General features: G+C 40.8%; 2 protein-coding genes across 2 annotated transcripts; both read left to right on the top strand.

The window, feature by feature from the left end:
• Nucleotides 1-3,189: 3,189 nt before the first annotated feature.
• Nucleotides 3,190-3,888, top strand: LOC110141029 (keratin, high-sulfur matrix protein, IIIA3). The gene has a single exon (XM_070478426.1). The coding sequence runs from the start codon at nucleotides 3,236-3,238 to the stop codon at nucleotides 3,632-3,634; it is 399 nt and encodes a 132-aa protein (XP_070334527.1). The 5' UTR covers nucleotides 3,190-3,235; the 3' UTR covers nucleotides 3,635-3,888.
• Nucleotides 3,889-7,207: 3,319 nt separating this feature from the next.
• Nucleotides 7,208-7,963, top strand: LOC139039122 (keratin, high-sulfur matrix protein, B2C). Its single transcript, XM_070479441.1, has one exon. The coding sequence runs from the start codon at nucleotides 7,243-7,245 to the stop codon at nucleotides 7,699-7,701; it is 459 nt and encodes a 152-aa protein (XP_070335542.1). The 5' UTR covers nucleotides 7,208-7,242; the 3' UTR covers nucleotides 7,702-7,963.
• Nucleotides 7,964-11,811: the final 3,848 nt, after the last annotated feature.

The following is an 11,811-nucleotide window of genomic DNA, read 5'->3' as shown; positions in this document are numbered from 1 at the left end:
AATTTCCTTATTTTACATGTAGCTGTCCAGTTTTCCCACCACTACTTACTGAAGACACTGCATTTCTCTATTATATATTCTTGCCTCCTTTGTCAAAGATTAGGTGACCAAGATGTGTGGGTTTATCTCTGGGCTTTCTATCCAGTTTCACTGATCCATATTTCTGTTTTTGTGCCAGTGCACCATACTGTCATGATGATTGTAGGTTCGTAGTATAGTCTGAAGTCAGGGAGCTTGGTTCTTCCACCTCTGTTTTTCTTTCTCAAGATTGCTTTGCCTATTTGGGGTATTCTAATTCTGTGAAAAATGCCCTTGGTAATTTGATAGGGATTGTAATGAACTTGTAGATTGCTTTGGGTAGTACCAGTCATTTTCACAATGACTTCTTTCAAGCCAAGAACATGGTGTATCTCTCCACCTGTTTGTATCATCTTTACTTTCATTCATTGGAGTCTTATTGTTTTCTGAGTACAGGTCTTTTGCCTCCTGGGGTAGGTTAATTCCTAGGGTTTTATTCTTTTAGTTGCAATGGTAAATGAGATTGTTTCCTTAATTTCTCTTTTGATCTTTCATTGTTAGTGTGTGGGGATGGAAGAAATTTCTGTGTATTCATTTTGTATCATGCAACTTTACCAAGCTCTTGATTAGCTCTAGTAATGTTCTGGTGGCATCTTTAGGATTTTTTATGTATAGTATCATGTCATCAACAAACAGCAACAGTTTTACTTCTTTTCCAGTTTGGATTTCTTTTATTTCTTTTTTGTTTTTCTCTGTTTGCCATGGCTAGGACTTCTAAAACAATGTTGAATAAAAGTGGTGAGAGTGCATACCGGTCAGAATGGCCATCATCAAAAAATCTACAAACATAAATGCTGAAGAGGGTTTGGAGAAAAGGGAACCCTCTCACACCATTGGTGGGAATGTAAATTGATACAGCCACTACAGAAGACAGTATGAAGATTCCTTTAAAAAGTAGGAATAAAACTACCATATGACCCAACAATCTCACTACTGGGCAAATACCCTGAGGAAGCCATAACTGAAAAAGACACATGTATCACAGTGTTCATTGAGGCACTATTTACAATAGCTAGGACATGGAAGCAACCTAGATGTCCATTGACAGATGAATGGATAAAGAAGCTGTAGTACATACATACAATGGAATATTTTTGTTTAGTCACCAAGTCATGTCTGACTCTTCGTGACCCCATGGACTGTAGCAAGCCAGGCTTTCCTGTCCCTCACCATCTCCCAGAGTTTGCTGAGGTTCATGTCCATAGAATTGGTGATACCATCCAACCATCTCATCTTCTGTCACCCTCTTCTCCTTCTGCCTTCAATCATTCTCAGCATCAGGTCTTTTCTAATAAGTCAGGTGTTCGCATTGGGTAGCTAAAATATTGAAGCTTCAGCATCAGCATCAGTCCTTCCAAAGAGTATTCAGGGTTGATCGGGTGGAGAGGGAGGTGGGAGGGGGGACTGGGATGGGGAATACATGTAAATCCATGGCTAATTCATTTCAATGTATGACAAAAACTACTGTAATGATGTAAAGTAATTAGCCTCCAACTAATAAAAATAAATGGAAAAAAAAAAAAGACTGACTGGTTTGATCTCTTTGCTTTCTAAGGGACTCTCAAGAGTCTTCTCCAGCACCAAAGTTTGAAAGCCTCAATTCTTTGGAGCTCTGCCTTCTTTATTTATTTATTTTTTTTTTGGTTTGTTTTTATTTTATTATTTTTTTTCATTTATCTCCACCAGTTGGAGGCCAACTACTCTACAATACTGTAGTGGTTTTTGTCATTCATTGACATGAATCAGCCATGGATTTACATGTATTCCCCATCCCAATCCCCCCTCCTTTATTGTCCAGCTCTCACATTTGTACATGACTACTGGAAAGATCATTGCTTTGACTATATGGACCTTGGTCGACAAAGTGAAGTCTTTGCTTTTTAGAATATGTACTACCAAAGCAAGCACTATCCACTCTTTTTCAGATTCTTTTTTCATATAGGTCATTACAAAGTATTGAGAAGGGTTCCCTGTGCTCTACAGTAGATCCTTATTAGTTATCTATTTTATATAGAGTTATCTATTTTATAGAGTTATCTATTTTATATAGAGTTATCTATGTTTTATATAGGTGTGTTTATGTCAATCCCAATCTTCTAATTTATTCCTTCTTCACTTCCCCCTGGCAAACAAGTTTGTTTTCTACATCTATTATGTAGGAAAAAAACCTCTGCCTTAGTATTTCATAGTTGTAGCAACCATGTCAAGGTATAGTAAGAAAAAAATTTATTACACAATTCCATATCACATACAGAAGAAAGACAAATATAAAAAATATCACGCCTCAGGGAAAACCAATATTAAGAAAAACCAGAAAAATCAGAGTTGCCACTAAGTGAGCTGGAAAAGAAAAAAAATAGATGTCAGTCTTGGGTGTTTTATTCTAATACTCAGTGTATGAAAATAACTTTCACCTTTTCAATACAAATATATTCAAGGCATGTACATTTCACTATGCTGTTCTGTCGCTCGGTTGTGTCCAATTCTCTGTGACCCCATGGACTGCAGCATGCCAGGTTTCCCTGTACTTCACCATCTCCTGGAGCTTGCTCAAACTCATGTCTGTTGACTCGGTAATGCCATCCAACACCACAGTTCAAAAGCATCAGTTCTCCTGTGCTCAGCAGTCCAACTCTATATCAAGTGAAACACAAACGTTTTCCCAAGGAATCCACACCGAAGACTCTGTCTAACACCTGTCTAATTCACATGCAGGCTTTTTCAGGGAAGCTCTTGGGGGTCAAGGGTAGGATCTAGTCAGTGCTCTAGAAACTCTTATGCCTCTAATGTCTTTAAAAATTGTAGCCCCTTCAGGACCATTTGCCCAGGATTTGTCAGATGCCATCTACTCAAAATAAGCATCAAGAGCTGCTTCACCTCCAACGTTCCAGAGTATTTAGATTTTGATGATGAACAGCATGAATACATCCATATTTAGGAATGCAACAGATGTTCTTTAATGAGATTATGAGTATGTCACCAAAAATGCAACCATTAGTCAAAACAAATTTCTATTTAATTGAGCAAACAATAAACAAGAGTCCTCATCATCTCCTGGCCTGGGTATATAAAGGGCCCAGAGCAGGAGGAAGACACTCACACCTGAAAACACTCAACTCCTCTCACCAGCTCAACCCCACTCAGCCCACACACCACCATGACCGGCTCCTGCTGCGGCCCCATCGTCTCCTCCCTGAGCTGTGGCGGAGGCTGCCTCCAGCCCTGCTTCTACCGCGACCCCTGCTGCTGCCGCCCCGTGTCCTGCCAGACCACCGTGAGCCGGCCCGTGACCTGCGTGCCCCGCTGCACGCGCCCCATCTGCGAGCCCTGCCGCCGCCCAGTCTGCTGCGACCCCTGCAGCCTGCAGGAGGGCTGCTGCCGGCCCATCACCTGCTGCCCCTCGTCCTGCCAGGCCGTGGTGTGCCGCCCCTGCTGCTGGGCCACCACGAGCTGCCAGCCCATCTCTGTGCAGTCCCCGTGCTGCCGGCCCACCTGCTGCCGGCCCGCCCCCTGCCGCACCACCTGCCGCACCTGCAGGACCTCCCCCTGCTGCTGAGCGGTGCACTGCCTGCGCCGAGCAAGCAACCGACCGTCTGAAAAAGTTCTACCCCCTTTCTCTACCTAACAAACCTCCCGCCCTGAGCCCTTAATGCCTCACATCAGCTAGGAGCTGGAGATCCAGGCTCATCTATTGAGGCTTGGGCTGTTCTCAAGTAATAGTAACAACTTCCTTCTTCCCTTCTTAGGTCTTAAGTCTTGCAGCATGTTTGTTTTCTAATAAACTTCTCTTTTTTGGCCTAGCAAACACAACTTTGGTCTTACTTATTCATTCTATTTTTTTGTATTAAATGTAAGCCTAACAAAAATAGACTGATTGCCTACCGTCTGCAAACCATAGACTGTATTAAAGTTGGGTTAATGTCACCCTGTTCAAGAAATTTCCAGGAGATGAAACAAACTCACAGTAATTAATCAACAATTAGAATATGAAAATGTACAACACACTGTCAAGAGAGAAGTTACTATCAATTGGGGAAAACAAGGAAGATTGAAAAAGAAGCTAATATTTCATATGAGTTAAGATTTGGGAGTCCAGATCTCAGGGAAGATGGCATTTTCAATAATGGAAACAGTATTGACAAAGGTATAAAGAAGCTGTTCAGAGATGATTAGAATGGGTTATAGATAGAGTAATAATGGAAGATCATTTTGGAAAGCTGGTGTGCTTTTAGAACTAGCCAAAGGAATATGCCATTTATTCAACAAACACAAAGAACTGTTGAAAGCCTTAGGGCAGGGGAATGGCATGACAGGAGTTGGGCATAAGGATGATTTCTGTGGTAGATGTTTATAAAAACAAAGGGCCAAAGTCTAGACATAATAATGACTATACAGAAGCAATCAAGAGACCATTGCCATGGTCTAAGTGATACACAGTAAGTGTTAACTGAGATATTACCATGGAATAAAAAAGACACAAAGAATATGGCAGACATAGAAACCCAGGTGGAGAATTAACCAATCTGAATGTAGGAAACAAGAAACGACTAAGAATAAAATAATTAGAAATTGCAGATCTACGGGAAACTCTTCTGGTCAGAAGACACTTTAAACAATTTTTAAATATTTATACTTACTTGCTGTGTGTTTAAAACCACACAGAAATGTTAGAAGAAAACAGAGAAGACAGTGAGTTTTACTAACTTTAATTGATCCTGGAAAGCAACACAGTGTAAAATAAAATGAACTGATCTAGGAATGAGGAATAGAAGTTTCATACCCAGCTCTTCTGGCTGTGTACTGGCTGTGTGAATGGAGCAAGTTACTAGCATCTCCAAAGTGCAGTCATTCCTAAATTCCATAGCATTCTAATATCAACTGATGCTGAGAGGAAATTAGAAATGCTTCACACCACAATGTCAATATTCCAATTTAGAACTTTGAGGCTGAATGTTTCCTTCTTTTTTTCTGTTTCACACATCAATCTTTCTTCAAATTTATTTACTTTTAATTGGAGGATAATTTCTTTACAATATTATGTTGGTTTCTGCCATACATCAATATGAATCAGCCACAGGCACATGTATGTCCTCCCCTCTTTAACCTCCTTCTCACTTCCCACCCCATCCCTCCTCTCTAGGCAGTCCCAGAGCACCCAGTTTGAGCTCTCTGTGATATACAGCATATTCCCACTGGCTATCTATTTTACATATGGTAATATATACATTTCAACGCTACTCTCTCTATCTATCCACACCTCTCCTTTGCCCACTGGGTCCACAAGTCTGTTCTCTGGTCTGCATCTCCATAGGAACATCCTGTTCCTATGTTCAACTCTGGCTTATTGGTACTATGCCGATTTGTGCGCTAGAGTAAGATATGAGGCAGCAGATTGGGTCTTCCCTTCTACATAATCCTTCAGTGCCCCAGGCATAATAGTATTCAATAAACATGTGCTATTTATAAAAAGAATGATGTCAGTTTCCAAACCTATAAAATTAAATGGTTGGACAAAATGATATATTAAGTTTTTGATCTCTAACATTCAGGGATTCCCCTAACCGTCCTTTAACTTCATACCTGCAGTCATGGTTACCATGACATGGACATCTTTATTGACACTGCCATGAATCACTCTTTACTGTAATTCTATCGCTGTACAAACCAAACCTCCACGTCATAAAAGCTAACTATGTGCTTCTACTCAGGGTTGGAAGGCAAGAACAAACCTACCACAAGTAGCAATAACGTATGCTTTTGGCCACCACTTTTTTCATTTCCTCCTGTATAACTCCAAACTTGTAATGGAAAATCGCATACATTTGGAAACCACCAAGAATTGTTTTAACCTTTGTTTTGCTGAAATTTTTCTTAATCTCTTTTCACTTGTATCTACTGAATGACATTTGATCATCCATTCCCTTCCTTGTTGTTGTTCAGTCGTTAAGTAGTGTTCAACTCTAATCTGCATTATAAGACTGTGATCCATCACCAGCCCAGGCTGGATGCATGAGACAAGTGCTCGGGCCTGGTGCACTGGGAAGACCCAGAGGAATCGGGTCGAGAGGGAGGTGGGAGGGGGGATCGGGATGGGGAATACATGTAAATCCATGGCTGATTCATGTCAATGTATGACAAAAACCACTACAATATTGTAAAGTAATTAGCCTCTAACTAATAAAAATAAATGGAAAAAAAAAAAGACTGTGATCCAAAAAAAGTGTTTCCTAGCTTCTGCTTCTTCTTTTATTGGTTCTCTTTCATAAATTCAATTGTCATGCTCTTTAGTCTAATATCATCCTTTCATAGGAAACAAGTTGTAGTTAAATAAAAAATGTCATAAATTGAAAATGAATCCCACCTTTGAGAAATAAATACTGTTCAGATAATCCATAGAGAAGTGATTCTTATCCTTCAGAGAGAAATTGTCAATTACACATAAAATTTTTGTGACTTTTTTCCCTAATTACTGGGTATGAATTTTAGTCCTTCTTTTAAATCTGTGCTATTAATATTAATTACAAAATACAGTAAATTAGGATGCAGATTTCATACTCGCCTCAGTGATAAGTGTTTCATCAAGTCTGAATGTGTGAAGTTCAAAAGAAATCATAGAAATTGGAGAGATCCTGGAAAGATCTATGAATTCCTATGAATGTGGAGTTTATCAGTTTCTATCTGACTGCTTGGAGAAACTGTAATTTCAATTACCTAAAAAAAGTATGAAGGCTTAGATGAAGGACAATAAATGGTTAATAACTTTATTCTGGAGACTGAAGGTTTGGAGACTATGATCCCATAGTCACATTGTCTTATGAGTGACAGTGATGTGATCATAAGCGCAAAACAAAGGCTGAGACTTGAAGAGAAATTACAGCATTACTTGAAAACAAAACATCAGTATTTCTACCAAAGACAAACACATTTGGTGAGCAGTAGCTGAGCAATAAGGAAAATCCAATTTGGAGGTATATTTAAAATAACTCATTGTTTCAACAATGAGAGGGCTCTGGAAAAGATTGTTTAAAACAGTAATAAGATAAAAATGCTGTCCATCACAAAAACAGGAAGTGGCCAAAGTCTATAAAAGGCCTGAGTGGAACAAGCAGACCTAACTCAGAAACTTCTCCAAGCATCCCAGCTCTCAGCCTAACCCCTGACACCATGGCTTGCTGTTCTACTAGCTTCTGTGGATTTCCCATCTGTTCCACTGCTGGGACCTGTGGCTCCAGCTGCTGCCAATCAACCTGCAGTCAGACCAGCTGCTGCCAGCCAACCTCCATCCAGACCAGCTGCTGCCAGCCAACCTGCCTCCAGACCAGTGGCTGTGGGACCGGCTATGGCATTAGTGGCAGCATTGGCTATGGCCAGGTGGGCAGCAGTGGAGCTGTGAGCAGCCGCACCAGATGGTGCCGCCCTGACTGCCGCGTGGAGGGCACCAGCCTGCCTCCCTGCTGTGTGGTGAGCTGCACATCCCCATCCTGCTGCCAGCTGCACTATGCCCAGGCCTCCTGCTGCCGCCCATCCTACTGTGGGCAGTCCTGCTGCCGCCCAGCCTGCTGCTGCCAGCCCACCTGCACTGAGCCCATCTGTGAGCCCACCTGCTGCCAACCCATCTGTTAAAAACCTTCTGATGGAAATCCTAAGACCATGGCACTTCAAAATTAGCCAATTAGAGTCCCAACAAACTTCTAAGCACCAGTATCCATAACCCAGCCTACCACCTCATGTCACAAGGGCTACATAATTTCCCTAATGTGGAAATTGATTTATAATAAAAAACCAAAAATATTTCATAGATCTGTATATCAACAGAAGTCCTACAGTGTGGAAAGAAATGTGTAATACTTTACTATAAATATCTTCTGAAATGTTTCAACAACTCATCGGCTTTTGGATTTAATAAAATTTTTCATTCTTCAGTGATGAAGTCATTGTTGGAGCTTTCTTTTCTTTGGTATCTGTTATTGATATTGGGGTACTGGGATTTTTCAAAATGTCAATAAATGTGGCATAGTGCTGCGGTTTTTCTTTATTATTGTGCTTTTGGCAGTAGCCTTTAAAAGGTGGTTTTCCTTGTCTATCTGTAGTCAAAATATATGATTAAAAGAATATATCAGTATTTAGACACTATTCCCTGAAGTCCTCAAGCATGCAACTTAATGGTATAGGTGTCCCAGAATACCAATTTTATGTCATTTGGCTTCTTGAGGTGTCACCAAATATATTCAGTTCATTCACGTATGATTCTGTGGACAATTTTTTAAATCATCAAGGATACAAAAGGAGTACATAATTGGAAAGACAGTTATTAGCATAAGGTGTGGGCTTCCCTGGTAGCTCAGCTGCTAAAGAATCTGCTTGCAATGCAGAAGACCGCTGGGTCTGATTCCTGGGTCAGGAAGACCCCCTGGAGAAGGGACAGGTTATCCACTCCAGTATTATTAAGCTTCCCGGATAGTCAGATGATAAAGAATCTGCCTGCAATGTGGGAGACCTGGGTTCGATCCCTGGGTTGGGAAGATCCCCTGGAGGAGGGCATGGCAACCACTCCAGTATTCTTGCCTGGAGAATCCCCATGAACAGAGGAGCATGGTGTGCTACAGTCCACGGGGTTGCAAAGAGTTGGACACGACTGAGCGACCTAGCCCAGTACAGCACATCATAAGGTGTAAGGCATCCTGAACTCCAGTCCCCACTTTGTAACCCACAATCCATGAGTTCTTGAACAAGTCCCTTTGCTTTCCTGGGACGCTGTTTCTAACCTGGAGAATGATATAACTGAATTTTATTTCTTGCAATGTCCCTTACAGGCATTGGATATTAGATCATTTCCTAAATAGGTGACACATTAATAATTAATCCCTTCAGATGCCCAAAGGGGAAAAAATATTCAATGGTCAAATAGTGTTGCATGTGTTATCAACATATGGAAGGTATATACAGCATCTTAGAAAATTAAAAGGACTGAGATGTCCTATAATAGAGGAATCTCTAAACCATCACTCAGTGGTTCCCAGAGAATCCTTGAGTCAATTATTACCAACTATTGAAGCTAAAGCTCCAATACTTTGGCCACTTGATGCAAAGAACTGACTCACTGGAAAAGACCCTGATGCTGGAAAAGATTGAAGGCAGGAGAAGAAGGGGACAACAGAGGATGAGATGGTTGGATGGAATCTCCAACTTGATAGACATGAGTTTAGGCAAGCTCCAGGAGTTGATGATGGACAGGAAAACCTGGTGTGCTGCCATTCATAGGGTCGAGAAGAGTCAGACACAACTGAGTTACTGAACTGACTGACTGAATATCCTGTTAGCAATTAATTCTAATACTCCTCAAAATACTCTTCGGAAAGTGAGGAAAGGGAATTACAACTGATGTATTTTTTAATACCTACACAATTCCCTCGTGTATTGTGAAGCAGAAAATAAAAATCCATTGAAGGGCTGGGTTTATATGAACATGAAGTTGGTATTCACTGTCCTCATTTTAACCTCCAAGGAGCATTCAAGAATGAAGCAAAGATGAAATAAAAGACACTTAATGGAACTTCTGTGCTAAAGGATGAAATCTTTGGTCATAAAATCAAAGTGGTGAGTCAATCACAGGAGGAAGAGGAGAATGGGGATGATTTGTTGTTGGTGGTGGTGGTGGTCAGTCACTAAATCATGTCTGACTCTTTGTGATCCATAAACTGAAGCAGGCCAGGCTTCTCTGTCCTTCACTATCTCCCTGAGTTTGTTCAAACTCATGTCCATTGAGTCAGTGATGCCATCCCACATTTCATCCTCTGTTGCCCCCTTCTCCTCTTGCCCTCAAACTTTCCCAGCATCAGGGTCTTTTCTAATGAGTCAGCTCTTTGCATCAGGCGACCAAAGTACTGGAGCTTCAGCTTCAGCATCAGTCCTTGCAATGAATATTCAGGGTTGATTTCCTTAGGATTGATCGGTTTGATATCCTTGTAGTCCAAGGGACTCTCAAGAGTCTTCCCCAGCACCAACCTTTAGGAATGTTTACCTAAGGATTATTAGATATTCTTCTTTGGGATGAAGAAGTTTTGAAACTGGAGAGAGGTGTGGTGGTTACACAACGTTATGAATGCACTGAATACCACTCAATTGTACACTTTAAAACAGTTCATTGTATATTATGTGAATTTCACCTCAATTAATCAAAGGGATGGGGTCTCCATTAGTGCAAATTTCAAGAATTAGAAAAAGGCACCACCTTGAGGTAGACACAATGAGGAATACACATCTTGTTTAGACATAGCTCTTTGTGTAAAGAAAGAATCTACTTCCTCTGAGTAGGCAAAGTCCCTCATTGGGACACAACCTAAAAACTGAAACACTGTGGCTCCAAAATGTGGTCATCATTCTACCCACTCAAATACCACTCTCTTGTCTCCCATTATGTTGGTAAGATTTAGGTTGGATGCACCTTTCATTTAGAAGGACCTCAGCTTCAAAGCACAAAAAAGAGCTTGTTGGCACTGAGGAGAGAAGAGAAGGGTCTTGTTTGTGTGTGTTAGTCACTCGGTCTTGTCCTACTCTTTGCAACATCATAGACTATAGCCCTTCATGCTCCTCTCTCCCTGGAATTCTCCAGGGAAGAATACTGGCTTGGGTAGCCATTCCCTTCTCCAGGGGATCTTCCCAACGCTGTGGTTGAACCCAGATCTACCACATTGCAGGCAGATTCTTTACTGTCTGAGCCACAAGTTGGGGATAAGATGAAGTCCTTGAAGTTTATGTGTTATCTAGTCTTGGTCACTGGAATGGGAGCCCAGAAACACAGAATCCCAGGCAGGATTGACTGTTCATTTGGTTGGTACTTTAACCATGTCTTATGTCTGAGAAATCTAAGACAGGTAGATGCAAATGAATTTAAAAAATGGTAAAATAGAGTTTAAGAAATTGGAAAGAACCCCTTAAACTTTAACTAGAAAACTGGAACCCTAACATCTTAAAGAATAATAACTCAAAACTTTAGTCTCTGTGAACAAAGGCAAACACTGAAGCATAACAGACAAACATATTTTACACATAACAGGCAAACACACATTTATGACTCTGGTATTGTCTGGGCCCCATAGCTTCAGTGAAGTAATTAGAACCAAAGAGAATAAGCACAGCAATAAAAAAGTGTTAATGATAAAGGACCTGGCATTTTTTTTTTCTCCAAAGAAGACTACAGATAGGGGTACCCAGGATAGAAAATTTACACAGGGAAGCATCGCAAATGATTACAACTTCTTATTCTATTTCTATGGAAACTATTCAGGAAGAAATAGGTCTAAGTGGTAGGAAGAAAGATTCTGATTAAACTTTATTTTCTTGATTTATTTAGAGGGGGTGAAGAAATGTTCAAATTAGTTTTCATTCTGTAGCAGAAGAGTAGAATTGTCAAATTTAAGTGTCATATCTTGCAATGGTTAATCTTAATGTAGCAACTTTGATAGCTAAGGAATCCCTAAATAGCTGGTAAAACATTTCTGGGTATGTCTGTGGGGGATATTTCTGAAGAGACTGGCATTTGAATTGATGGACTGAGTAAAGATTGCCTATCACCAGTATCAGTAGGCACTGTCCCGTTCATTGAGGGCCTGAATAGAACAAGAAGGGAGCTCTCTCTTGCTTGCACACATTCATCTTCTCCAGCCCTTGGGCATGGTGCCCTGGCTCTGCAGGCTTTGGACTTGAACTGGAACTTACACCATTGGCTCCCCT

Source organism: Odocoileus virginianus, chromosome 17, assembly GCF_023699985.2.
Source record: "Odocoileus virginianus isolate 20LAN1187 ecotype Illinois chromosome 17, Ovbor_1.2, whole genome shotgun sequence".
Lineage (NCBI taxonomy): Eukaryota > Metazoa > Chordata > Mammalia > Artiodactyla > Cervidae > Odocoileus > Odocoileus virginianus.
This window is presented reverse-complemented; position numbering and strand designations above follow the sequence as displayed.